This window comes from Caloenas nicobarica, chromosome 1 (assembly GCF_036013445.1).
Source record: "Caloenas nicobarica isolate bCalNic1 chromosome 1, bCalNic1.hap1, whole genome shotgun sequence".
NCBI classification, from domain to species: domain Eukaryota; kingdom Metazoa; phylum Chordata; class Aves; order Columbiformes; family Columbidae; genus Caloenas; species Caloenas nicobarica.
Window position 1 is genome coordinate 105,352,157 of NC_088245.1, and position 13,431 is coordinate 105,365,587.

Genomic DNA, 13,431 nt, shown 5'->3' on the forward strand with positions numbered 1-13,431 from the left:
GTGCCACACTTCGCACCAGCTAACCAGGCCCTTCAAGGAACTTGCCTACCTGTGCTGGCTCATCTTCCTCACTTCACAGGTCAGTGTCACACACAGAAGCCTCAGGCCTCACGGCGTCTCAGATGTCCGGGCAGGGTTACAGTGGGACTTTTTGGACGTTGCTTTTTTGAATCGCAGCGCTAGCTTATCATTGTGTCTTGAACGGCACGTAACAAGTTTAATGCTGTTTAGCCTTGCATGTTTTACTGAGGTTAACATGAAATCCTGTGTGTAGTGCAGGTATTGAGGTATAAAGAGATTTTTCTTGAGGTGATTGGTATTTACTTTTATTTTTATGTCTTAAAGTGGCTCCGAGACTCGGAAGTAGATGAAGAAAAAGAAGATAAGGAAGCGGTAAAACATGAAAACAGTAATTCTGGTGCTGAAGATAATGTAAAGGATTCTACTCCAAATCCATTAGAAAAATACATGAGAATAATTCAGCAGAGAAGAGAGCAGGAGCGGGCAAACAAGGTGATTATTCTCAAAACTGGGTCCCAAAAATATTGACTGAATTTGTGTTTTGCTAAGTATGCTTAGAATTAAAACTATTTTTTTTTCTTTCCCCCATTCAGAAGCTTTCTGTAACAACCTGCAGAGATGAATGTTTGGATTTGTATTACAGAAATGTGTTGATTCAAAAGAAAAAAAAAAACCTAAAAACTTTCTTCTGTAAGGGTTTTTGTTCTGATGTGCTGTAGAAGGGAGTTTGTTAGGTTTTTTTAGGTACTAGGACAGTATTTACACTGAAATGTCCTCAATTTTTAGTTTAAACTGCGTTTTAAGTGCAATTTGAATCTGCACAGGTCAGTTTGTGTTCCACTAACACAACTGATAGAATTTATTCTGGCAAAATGGAAAATTTGACCTTAAAAGACCAAGTATGTACACAGGTGAACATTACTTTGATGAAGGACTGCAGCATACTCATGTTCAGACATTATCCAAACCTGATTTTCCGAAGTGTCGTTATTCTAGATACAATACAATACAGCATTTGCAGAAATAGGGTGGGTCCTTCAGAAGATTTTTCTTTTCAGTTAGGTGCCTTAAAATACAAATAGTATTATTAGAGTCACTTAAACCTTGGCTTAAGAATCAGTTACAGGAAGCGTATTTTTCTCTTGGTTGCCAGGATTCAAAAAAAGAAGAAATAGGAGAAGTGTCGCTTTTAGAGGGCCTTACATCTAGTGAAAAGGATGACAGGTAAGGCTCATATATTACTATTAATTGCTTCTATTACTCCATCTCAATAAGTAGTTATGGTTAAGAGATATCTGCCTTCTTAAAAAGCAGAATAACCTAGTAATCAAGAGCAAATGTGTTGGAAAAATTGAGGATCCTTCCAATTCTTACACAGGTAAATTATGCACTCTTTGCAGTTTGGAACTGGGAACTACACTCGCTGACCTGTTCCAATAGCTGCGGCAATTAAAATGTTTTATCTGCCACTGGGCAGCATCTCAGTTCATTCATAGTGAGCTGAAGGATGAGGGATTCTTCTTGGGTAACTGCCCTGTGGAAGTTTGTCTGTGCTGCACCTTGCTGATCTGTTATTGAATCTACCTTTGATTTATCAGTAGCATCATGGACTTTTAACAAAGTAGTTCACACAGTTATTTCAGAGATTTTTGGCTGCTTGCACTGTCTTACCGCATCAAGGGGATTTATTCTGGTTCTCTCTAGACATCGATAAGTAACAATATGTAGGTTTTAGTTGCTTGAGAGGAAAAGGATGACAATCCTCTATCAAATCTTTCAGTTTATTTGAAGATGTAGAATCGAAAATACATATAACCAAAAAATATGGAGTAGTTAAAAAAAAATTAAATGCTCATACTAACCATAACAATGATTCAGTATGAACTGTGCCTTTAAAATGCTGGTTTGTTTTACTTATGAGACCCTGCCCTGGTGCTCCTGAATTGTATCTGTGTAGTGTTCCTTTCACTGGATAAGTACTACAGGAGTAGTGGATGGATAGTGCAGCTTTTTGCTACAGGAGATGGCTTGCTGTCTGTGAAGGACCAAATCCTCACCCTTAAAGGTTTGCTTATTCACTTCAGTTCACTGAAACAGCAAAAAAATTGCAGCACGGGCAGTGTATTTTTTTTTAAACTTTATATTTAAAATATAAGAAACTACTTTGGACTCATACCACTTTCTTTCCCTCCCTCTTGTCCTCAATACAGCGCTGCAGGCATTTCTCATGGAGACACAGATGAAAACTTCTGGTGAACAATAGCTACTGATTTTTTTATTATTATTATTTTTACAATAAAAATTGTTTTTTTAAAGCACCTTTCTGCTTGTAAAAAGTGGTAATAAATGTTAGGCACCAAGATTGCAGGCTGTATAGTTATAAATTAATAAAGCTGATTTTCAGCTGTCTCACACTTCAGTCATTAAGTTCAAACATGTCTTATTAATCCAGGAGGAGGCCCTTGAGTGGGGTGTGAGAAGGGACAAAGCAGTGCAAAGAAATAAATCAGTATGTTCAGGTTTTGGCACTGAATTCCTAAGTTTTTGGCTTTGGCACTGAACTCCTACAGCCTTTGACAGCTTTTCAAGTGGTACCTCCCACCCAGCCCCTTCCCCTCCAACTGTTACAAACTGGAGGTCAGAGTAACACTGTGCAGGTAACAAAAAAAATTCAGTCACCACCAGGTTTTTGGAGGTGTCCTGTGGAGACCCTTGGCTGGCGCTGTTTCGGAGAGCAGCCTGTGACAGCCCCCAAGCTGACATGTCCCTTTCACCGCTATGGCAGGGGAAGCAGAGACTTTTCCAAGCAGCCCCATCCTGTCTACCACCTTGTTGGTATTAAGCAGCCCACAATGGAGAGATTCAAGTAAAAAAATGCTATTTAATTCGTCTTTATTTAAGGTTTGTATTTCGTAGGTGGATTATAGGCAAGATCATTAAACTTTATTTACAGTATAAAATACAGTGTTTTTTAACGAATGAAGTAATTTTGGGTGGCAGCATGTGTTACAACTTGCATTGCTTTTGAGGCTGTTCCTCTTAACCTAACTACAGGACCATGAAGCCAGGTTTGACAGAATTTAGGGTTAAAAAAAATCAAAGCTCTGTCTTGAATTCAGTGGATATCAAAACACAGTATACCAAAAATGTGACAGAAATAAACTTTGCCTTTAGAAATTTAAGATTTAAAAAGTGACTTAGTGGCTAGGCTAATTTTACATGCTGCTAAATTTGGTGTTGCAGCAGCCATGCTGGCATTTATTTTTTTTTTTAAATTTCTGAGCAAGTTCCTTCTGTTTGATGTGAGGAAGGGGAGGAATAGCGCTTGTTGCATTATGCTGGCCTGGAACAACCACCAGTACTTCACCTCAGAGACACTCGCTGACACCCGCACCCACGGGCGGCCTTTCCCAGCACAGGAACACATGGATACTATTGAACAAAACATGTTTTAAGTTCAGAAAGAGAAATGTACTGCCTAGAGATGCGCTAATAGAGAGTAGCTGTAGGTCTTGTTTTCAAATAAGCGTACACAAGTGATGTCTATTATCTACAAATATTTATTTTAACACTTGGATGTAACTACAGGAAGCCCTTGGCACTGATAGAAAATATTGATTCACTGTTAGGTTACAAAAATTTATACATAGCAAAATTTAATGCTCTTTACATAAAAATATTAGACTACTTAAACAAAACTTCAGAAACTCCCAGTAACAGCTACACTGAATTAGAAAAGAATTCGGCTTTAAGACACTGCCTCCATATTACCCTTATGCAAACACTGGGCTAGAACATCACCTGCATTGCTGTAGAAATGTCTCCTTCATGCAACAGGTAAGAACATACACTAGGCTATTTTGTCATATTTGCTCTACATTGATCAACTTTCCCCCTTTTTTGAAACTGTCAAATTAGACTTCAATATTTAACAAAAAAAAAAATTACATTTGCAGTTATACCCCCCAAAATGCCTTTTTTCTTAATACTGGCTTGAAGAAATTTGTGCTTCCTTTTTTTATATTCAGCAAACAGTCAAAACTATCAAACCACACATCAGCTTAACATAGGTATGACTTGAATATTTAATTTTTTCAAATGACTGATGTATTTTACTTTTTTGCCCCAACATTTATTTTTATATATATATATATATAATATAGAACAAACACCAAAGATACCATCACTAATACTCAAGATATCACTGAATGCTTCTGAAAAAAAACATTGATTAGAAGGCAGACTTCTATGGGAAATGACTTTAAAATGGCACCAGTTTGTTTGTGGGTTTTTTTTTTCTGAACACCACGTTTTCATAATGTGCTAATTAATTTGTAAAAAGGAAAACACATAAGCACTGACTATAAATTTGCTAAGCACCAAGATAGAGAAAGGTGGACATCCTGTATTCTGTTTTATGGCTGTAATTTTTATTGTTTGTGTAAAACTCTGCAAACTTTTCTCATCCGCTCATTTGGAATAGTCAGATCAGTGTCATTTTAATAAGGTAACACTTTTCACTTGCTTAAAATGTCGGATAATGGTCTCCTGCCACTATATAAATGCTAAGACATTTATAGAAAATAAATATTAAGGCAAAGCTGACATTTATTTTCAAAGAAGGGGATCATTATCCAGATCCAGGGATCTACATTCCATTATAGAGTTAAGAAAAAAGATTAAAACTTGGGACACCTGCTCAATGCTCACGTAAGCACAGGAGCGTGGCTGGTTCGTCATACAAAAGTGTAGCACGACAGCAGAGCGCTGCCGTAAAGGGTGGGCAGAGACAACCCTGTGGCCACTTAGGAAACCGCAACTATGATTCTATGATTCTGTAGCTGCGCTGCGATGCGAGCGCGAGCTGTGAGAAACCTCGGCTGGCCGCAGTTCCATTGGGTGTCCATAAATCGAGATGCTAAATCAGGCACCGTACACACGCCTGTGCCTAAGGGCTGTACAGAGATCTGCTGCCTGCTGGCCTGCAGCACCTGCCACCGTGTTGTGCGGGACATCATGCTGCAGAATACGTCAAATCCTAGATACCAAAAAGTCTCGAAGAACAAGAATTTGGTCACTCGTATTGTGAAGTGTTGCCTTTTAAAATGCCTGGAATAAAACCTCCATTCTCTACACGAAAGGATGGAAGATTACCCATGGGAAGGTTTCCCTACGAATGTGTTCCAGGAGCTGGAACGTGAAGCTTTTGCAACTTCTCTCTAATTTTGTTTGGTAGACACACATCTGTACTGCAGAGCAGCTATCTGTTGATTTGTCAGAGCTACAGAATTCTTCTGCTGAATTACTGTGGCAAACATTTATGTGTAAGAATTGAGTTGCTCTTTTGACCGAGACTGGATATCCTGCAGCTCCTGCTCTTCTTTTGCTTTGATATCTTGGTAGGCCTGCATTTTGCTTGCATCCTTTAAGTAGGCCCAGTTAGAAGACAGTATCATGAGGAAGTGGATCTGGAAGAGAAGGGTGAGCATGATGGCTAGTGAGCATGTCAAGAGGCAAAGCAAGCTGCTAGTTAGATTAATAGACGCTCTTCAAAATAACGACCAAAAAAATAGTTACTCTACGTTAATAAGCATTCTGTTATTAAAACAAGCACAGAGGCTATTTTCAAAGATCTCTAGAATTGGGCATGCTAATATTTCAGTTGGTTATTCACAATTTAGAGAAAGTTAGTGTAACAGTAATAAAATGAGCTACAGAGCTGTACGGATCAATTAAAATGCAGATGGAGGGGAGCAGCAAAAAAGTTTTGTACGTGGCGATATATGTAATCTGCAAACTATGAGGTGCTCAGAAGAACTGCTTTCTAAGGTGGTGGTGTTTATGCACATCCAAGCCCAGATCCTGGTCGGTCTTTTCCCCCAACAAGCAGATGAGAATTCCACCCTCCCCCTGGAAAAAGCCTGAAACTGTAAACAGTTTTATTTATGTGAACAAGGCTACATTAACATATTGAAAAATTAAACAAAACATGAGTCCAAAACTAAGCAAAAGCATGCAATCTCTGGGTTAAGAAGTCTTAATTGTATATTTTGATAACTACATTTTAAACTTCCATTGCCCAACCCCAGATGAAGAGTTTTATATCATATATAGCAACTGGTTCTTTATTATTATTATTATCATCATTATTATTATTGTGTGGATTTTTTCTAGTTTGTGCATTCATCTCTTCCCAACTTCTTTTGACCATACTTCATGCAAAAATCTACATCTGAAAACACTGATTCACTTTTTTTTTTAATCCCAACAGTGTAAAAGGTCTCTGTGATCTATGCATGGTTTTGCTTCCCGTGCGGTCATACTTACAGTTTTGAGATCTGGCTACTGAGAAATCAGTTACTAAAGTGCAAGCCATACAAGAACAGAAGCTATTTATATGCTGTTTCTTAATAGTTCAGGGTCCAAATGAAAGAAGGTGATTGTTTTACGCAGAGCTAATACAACGATGGATTTCCTTCCAGAGAGAGCACAACTTGGCAATTACTTAAAAATGAAGTAAAAGAAAATAATCAACTTTATCATCCATACACTGGAAAGACAAGCCAACTAATTCATAATACCTGGGCTTCTGATTTCTGCCAAAAGAGACTGGCACTACTTTACTGTTCTTTTTATTTTGTACCATATATATTTTGTATGCTCAAGGAAGTTATATTTGGTGTTCAGGATGAAGAATACATTAATAGTTCTGACCCTGAACCGTTCCAGTATTTGTTTTAGAGATGACTCTTAGAAAAGCAAGTGGAGACTTGAAATGGAAACGTCCCGTCTCCAGAAGGATGCTTTATAAACACCCCTACAGTAACTGAATCCTCTCAACACGAAAACATAGCCAGATCTCATCCACATCATAGTTTCATATACAAGAAGTCATTTTATTAATCTGATAAGCTAACTGATGCTTACTGGAGCTATTTACAATTACTGTAACACAATTCAGAAAGCTAGACTTTTAGCCTAGGGTGTCAGTGGTATTTCAAGCTACGCAATGCAGCTCTTTACTGGGCTTATACAATTTAGAATTTAGTGCAGCAATCTTCCCGACTCTTAAACTTCAAAACAGCATAGTTATATGTAGTAGCCATCATGTAGATCAGCTGGTGGAAGAGAACAAAATACAGGAGAGTAAGATACAACGAGGTGACGGCTCAAGCCCACGTGGGCAACTGTCGATACTTTTACAACAGACGTTATTCTGAGCTTCTTCCAGGGTGAAGATGCAAGACAAGTAACTTGTGATTTATCCGGAGAGGATAACCTACACACAGACCTGAGGCTATTTCATCAACAAATAGTGACCTTTACACCCGGATTTGGCTGACAAGAGGTTAGAAGCTGGCAGCTAGAGGAAGTGTTAAGACATACGAAGTGAGTCATCCTGTTAACATCCCTTTTTCCAACTGCTACCTGTAACTGGTATTGCAGAGTTGGACTAATCAAACTGCCCAGGTCCAGACAAAAAACTCAAGAGGTTACAAGCAACTGACCAAATAAACTACAAAAATGAAGAGCGAACGCAAAAACAGAAATAGTGGGTAGAAACATGATTTTCAAAGGACATGCAAAGAATTTTAATCTAAGGATGGAGGAGGTGGGTTAAGATGACTTCTTAAAAGTTCAGGACCTGCTGACCTGTAATGACCAAATCATAGCAGAAAATAACGGCAATTACAGCTCACCCTCCTTAATCTCTAGTATCACTATTTTTAAGATACACAAAATTTAATAATAAAGCATCTTAAGCCTGAAAGGAACATGTTACACAATAAAACAACAAAAAATGCTACCCACCAGGGCTATGACAGTGGCACCAGCTCCAGCACAAGCCACAATGAACAGGTGATAAGACATGTAGAACTAGAGAAAAAGACATGTTAAAAACGTTGAGGTAATTGAGGACAGTATAAAATGCATTTCAACTGTTCTAGAAAATAAGGATAATAAAACCATCTTCACAGCAAGGTATTCAAAGCTTTAGAAAATAAAAATGTTCTGAAATAATTTTCATTTTCTGGATGACCTAACACAGAATAATTTCAGTGTTGTGTTTAAATCAATCTCTTTATACTATTAGTATTGGTTTTCTCCAAAAACTTTCATTAAGTTATTTATTACAAGTGTCTTGGAGGCAAAAGCTGCACACAGGTTATGTTTCTGTACCTCATTCGTGTTGCAGATGTTCTCTAGAATCGGGCCACAGGCTTTGCCAGGTACAGCATTCCAAGGGATAATACCTGAAATACCACAGCAAAAGAAACCACTAATTTTAGCGATGAACACACGCTTTCTGTTCCTCCCTCATCTTTTCCACCCACTGGCCAGTTGTGTTCCCATTCTGGGCACCCGCACGTTGACCAGTACGGCTTTTGAGTCGGCGGGAGGAATCAAAACAACTCGCTCAAGTTGTGCTTTCTCCCTATTCCGAGGCTTCCTGCCAAGACGTGTTCTCAGATGTGGTTTTCCCATATGGCAGCCAAATGGTTGGTTGGGTTTTTGCACTTCAGGTCCAGTCACACGCTGCCTACTCTCCCACTCAGCACTGGAAGGGATAATCTGCATCTCAGAGGTACTTGGCACCTTTCAGGATAGTACTTACTAGATTAAATTCTACTTGAACAAGTCATTACTGTAGAAGAGTGTGAATATGGAGCTAGAAGGAAGAATTACAGAGGGATTTTTTTTTTCTGGTTTGGTCTCAGTAGGTAAAAAGTGTTAGGAGGACACTGCTACAAGAAAATTCAGTCTGCCATACCTCACGTACTCCCAATTACTTTTGTTACACGACTGAAAATCTGAAAAGTTGACAGGATCTAGAAGGTTTAAAAAAATCTGAATTTTAGGTCCACAACAGATGTAAAGCTTAAGCAAAAGCCATCTGAAACAGGAGAAAACCAGTTTGTTTCCCCCATATAACTTGCATGTCAGATGGTTGGAATTAGCAGCTCTGTAAGGGCAGACCATTGAAATTATCTCAGGATGGTGTGGCTTTCAAAAAGATTTCACAGGATTTACTTTAAAGCCAGCTGCTTCTCTGCAACTGCAGCATACACTTGAAGCCTTTTAGCTACTGCTTCCACGCAAAATCACGAGGACAGTTCAGGGACGCAAGTCGCTTGCTAAGGAGCTGCTCTGTCCCATCAGACATTGAAACCCAAACGATTTTTCTGCTCGGGGAACAGCGCAGCCCTACACGGTCCCCATACAGCTGTGAAACAACCAGGAGAAGCAGAAAGGTGGAGGAGCACATCTGCTCCCTGTACTCCCAGGCTTTGCTGCTGAAGGAAACATCTTCCCAGCCTCTTGCTGTCAGCTGCTGAAATAGGATGCAAATGTTTAACTGATTTGGGACTTCTTGCTTTTAAAAGTGAGTACAGCTTACCTTCTCCTGCTGGACTTACAGCCTGATAGGAAAGCACAACCAAGTGTTTTCAACTCTGAATCTGTTTTCTCAGCTTTGGATGACATAGTCCAAAGAGAAAAACATTCCTAGAAAATGCTAGCTAAAATGAAGCCAAAAGTAACGGTGACGAAAGCTCTTCTGCATAAGGGAAGCTGAAAAGATTAACTTCAGGGAAAACTCACCTTAAGGAATGAACTACTTGAAAAGCCTGACCCTATTTGAAGGTATCGTCCCACTCTGCTACCTGCACCCTCCTCGGCTTTCTGTGTGTCATCAGAAAGCAGTATTAATGCACTAATAGTTCAGACAGACTCTCAATTGCAGGTTTTGGGTCTTTTAACTGAAAATAATTGTTAGAGCAAAGTTCAGGTGTTAACTTCATATTTAGATGTAAAACCAGCTTTTTGAAAGGAAAAAAAAAATATATGCATATGGGTTCAAACCCCAGAATCTGGTTATCTAGTTCTCCGTACTATTTCTAAGGAGTTTATTTTGAGGCTGATCTATATTTAAACCTAATATTATAGTATTGGAAACTGCTACAAAATAATTTTAGATAAACGACTTGCCAGTTCAGTTAAATTGATTGCATCTGGAAAGAGATCAGTGTAATCTGAATTAATTAGAAAAGTAATAGCGTACTCAGAGATACAAGGTGCTTTTGCATTTGGTTCATTGACTAAGGCTGAGACAAAACTACTGAAGACAGTCCAAGGAGAAATGATAAGGCATTTAATCAGGATTAAAATGAGTACCGTATTGCCTGATATCCACGCAGATCTGGTCCCCTGGAACCGTCGCATTTGTCTGAAGAGATTTGATGACTTCGCAAGTTGACCATATGTTATAGAACATAAAGACAGGCACAGCAGAGAAGCCGAAGACCCCAAGCCAGGCCACTCCAAGCACATAGGTGAGGAAAACAAACTGGGCAGAGAAAACACAAGCACTTCACATTTATTCTTTGAAAAGAGTACTTGAATTTTCCTTTAAAAGGCTCCAAAATAACCTTTAAGCATACTTTCAGAAATCAAGAATTACAACATTTGATTTCGAAGCACAAATAAAATCAGTATTCTCATTGCTTAGAAATGCTGTGGTAGTTTAAATGCTACTGACAAAGTAATTCAGACATTTCCTTTTTCATCAGCCTGCTTGAGTAAGCGGCTTGCCCTCCTGAAAGAGCAGTCCATTAATTTTTTCAGATTCTCAGCTAAGCAAGGATGCTGGTTGTAGGCTAAAACCAATAAAACTCCAACAAAAATCAATTTAAGGAGTTTTTTTAATTAACTGTAACATCCTAGCATTTCTATACAGCTTGCCAATCAAAACAATAGAGTGAATCGATGTTCACAGAGCTCTCCCATACTCTCAGACTTATTGAAATCAATTTTGAATGTAACATTTGAGAATATCTATTTTTGCAAACATAGCACGACTGTTGCAGCAGATCAGAAAGATTCAATTGATCTAGTACACATTGCCAAGAAGAAAATCAGTTACTTCACTTTAGATCAGGGGTGTCAAACTCGTTTTCACCGGGGGCCACATCAGCCTCGCAGTTGCGTTCAAAGGGCCAAATGTAATTTTAGGACTGTACAAACGTAACTACTCCTACATTTATACAGTCCTAAAATCCCATTTGGCCCTTTGAAGGCAACCGTGAGGCTGATGCGGCCCCCAGTGAAAACAGGTTTGACACCCCTGCTTTAGAGAATCATAGAGCTTTTCCACTGAAATTTGCTCGTTTGGGTTTACTCTTTAAAAAAACCAAAAAAAATTATTACATGCAATTTTCTTTGGTAAGATTACAAGGTATGGCATTCATTGCTTTGGAAATCTCCAGCTTCCCCCTCCCACTGGACCTCTTGCCTTTTCCCTCTTCTTCTAAGTTTTATGGTGAAATGGTAGCACTGGCATCAGTTCCTAGGTCCCTCCTCATGGTGAGACTAGGATTCAGATCCTACTTGGAGAGTGGGGAAACGCTCTTCCATCTTATGTGCTGCCTTTTCACTGTTATTTAACTGCAGGTGGCCTGGAAAGGCTTCATTTCCAGCAAAGCACTGATGCTGAACTCTCTCGCTCGCCACTTGTGTGCCAGAGAAGAAGAGCGAGGATGGGAAGGGCTCTGAGGGGCGAGGTTGTCACAGCCTGACCCAGAACTGACGGACTGAAGGAATGCTGCAGCGCTGGAACTTTGCATCCTCAAAGGTTTTTCGTCCAGGTGCGCTGAACGACGCTGCAAATGTTACAGCAAAGGCTGAGCACTCGGTTACATTGTACAGTCAAGGAAGGTGGTGCGTGTGGGGAGGGGGAAGCGCTTGCAAAACTAAGGCACATAAAGAACCCGGCTAGCCGCTAATTTATACACAGATGAACTGAAATACCCTTTTTTTGTATTAGATAGTGCCATACACCAGACTTGCACGTTTTATGCAAGAATTGAGAATTCTCTCTCTGGATTTTGGTAAGGACTGGGTGGACTAGTTTAAAAGATTTCTATAGATACGCTATATGTAAAATATGCGTTTGTATACTTGCACGTGGAAGTGTGCACGAGAAGAAGTACACAAAGCCCTTAACTCCTAAAATACCCAGGAAATAACACACTCACTCTTACCTTCACTGTGATGACTGTGGGAAATGTCTATTCTGCATTACCACAGCTAACAAAAATAATTTAGGCAAGTTGGAAGTCTATGTTGTGCAATAACCTTATACAAGATGGAAGGGACTGCCTTTCAGGACCTTGGTAATGTAACAGAGGAAGAAGCAGAGAACTCTTATCATACGATCATAGAATGTCCTGAGTTGGAAGGGACCCACAAGGATCATCAAGTCCAACTCCTGTCCCTACATAGGACAACCCTTGATCAAAGAGGCAAAAAAATGACCGTGTGTCGAAAAGCTTGTTGTCTGTACGCAGCTGCAGCCACTAGCCTGTTAAAATGATAGATCTTGTAAACTTTGTTCTAACCCTGGTGTTTTACGGAGCTCTACCACTACACAGCAGCATACAGGAATTTTTACGCCATGACTGTCACCACTCAGCACTCCTGTCTTACTAGAGCTCCAAGCCATTACTCAGCTGCTAAATTCTCTCCTTCATTGTGTGGACAAACATAAAACCACATTTTTCTGTCACATTTCCATGTGTCACACTGGCATTTGTCTAAGCAGCTGACAATCATGTGCCTGGCAACTACTCAACTGCACAGGCAATTGTCTGCACTACTGAGATGCACATATGTGTATGTTTCTAGTGTATTTTGGATCTTTGGGAAACACTGCTTTAGATCTTTCTCCTCAGTGAAGATCGCACTTGCTGGAAAAATAGTGAGTGAATAGCTGCTTAACTGGGAAATGATAGGATGTTTTATTTGTATTAGCTCTTGAAAAATTCACTAAGTATCCAAGAGTACAGTGGAAAATCATTAAAACTTTTGAAAACAAACATGCATCTCCTTTGTATTTAACCAGCTGAAAGTACATACTTTTTAAGTACAGGATATAGATTGTATATTAAAATGCAACAATCACATCAAAAGCCTCTTCTCTTTTCACCCACACTTTCCCGTGGGCAATCTGTTATACTGCTTAGCTTCCTCCATAACTACAAGCTTTGAATTCAGATTTTCAGAAATAGCTTTGAAATCCTTTCTCAGAAACATAGTTATGTTTCTGTTCTTGCAGAGTGCGCCCTAGGGGGCAACGTGGGTGAGAATCTGAAGTTTTATTTTTAGTTAAACTTTGTTTAAAATTTTGTTCTCATACAGAAGTGTAGGGAAGGGAAGATGGCTTGTAACTTTAAGGCTTTAAGTGTTTCAGCTTTGCAAATAAGACTCACTATTGTATCTGTATGCTTTCTGCCATCTGCAAAAGCAAGACAGCAATACTTGATTCAAGTGCAAAGATGTTGTGAAGCTTCATTCGTTACCATTTGTCTGAAGAATCCAGACATGCTAAGCAGAATTGACTATGGAAGTCAG

General features: G+C 39.2%; 2 protein-coding genes across 9 annotated transcripts in view; one reads left to right on the forward strand and one right to left on the reverse strand.

The window, feature by feature from the left end:
• The window catches only part of OFD1 (OFD1 centriole and centriolar satellite protein), a 33,555-nt gene extending 31,238 nt beyond the window's left edge, over window positions 1–2,317 (forward strand). For all 3 annotated transcript variants that reach the window (XM_065655099.1, XM_065655175.1, XM_065655257.1), the window contains 3 exons: window positions 346–513; window positions 1,175–1,245; window positions 2,232–2,317. In XM_065655099.1, the coding sequence (XP_065511171.1) occupies window positions 346–513; window positions 1,175–1,245; window positions 2,232–2,277 (285 nt within the window). In that variant the 3' untranslated portion in view covers window positions 2,278–2,317. The remainder of the gene's footprint in view (window positions 1–345; window positions 514–1,174; window positions 1,246–2,231) is intronic.
• Window positions 2,318–2,699: 382 nt separating this feature from the next.
• Window positions 2,700–13,431, reverse strand: part of GPM6B (glycoprotein M6B) — a 113,186-nt gene continuing 102,454 nt past the window's right edge. For 3 of the 6 annotated variants that reach the window (XM_065655449.1, XM_065655627.1, XM_065655371.1), the window contains 4 exons: window positions 10,198–10,369; window positions 8,203–8,276; window positions 7,834–7,899; window positions 2,700–5,489 (listed from right to left, as the gene is read on the reverse strand). In XM_065655449.1, the coding sequence (XP_065511521.1) occupies window positions 5,340–5,489; window positions 7,834–7,899; window positions 8,203–8,276; window positions 10,198–10,369 (462 nt within the window). In that variant the 3' untranslated portion in view covers window positions 2,700–5,339. Of the gene's footprint in view, window positions 7,140–7,833; window positions 7,900–8,202; window positions 8,277–10,197; window positions 10,370–13,431 lie in introns of all 6 variants that reach the window. The other 3 variants (XM_065655790.1, XM_065655543.1, XM_065655710.1) reach the window with 2 other exon arrangements.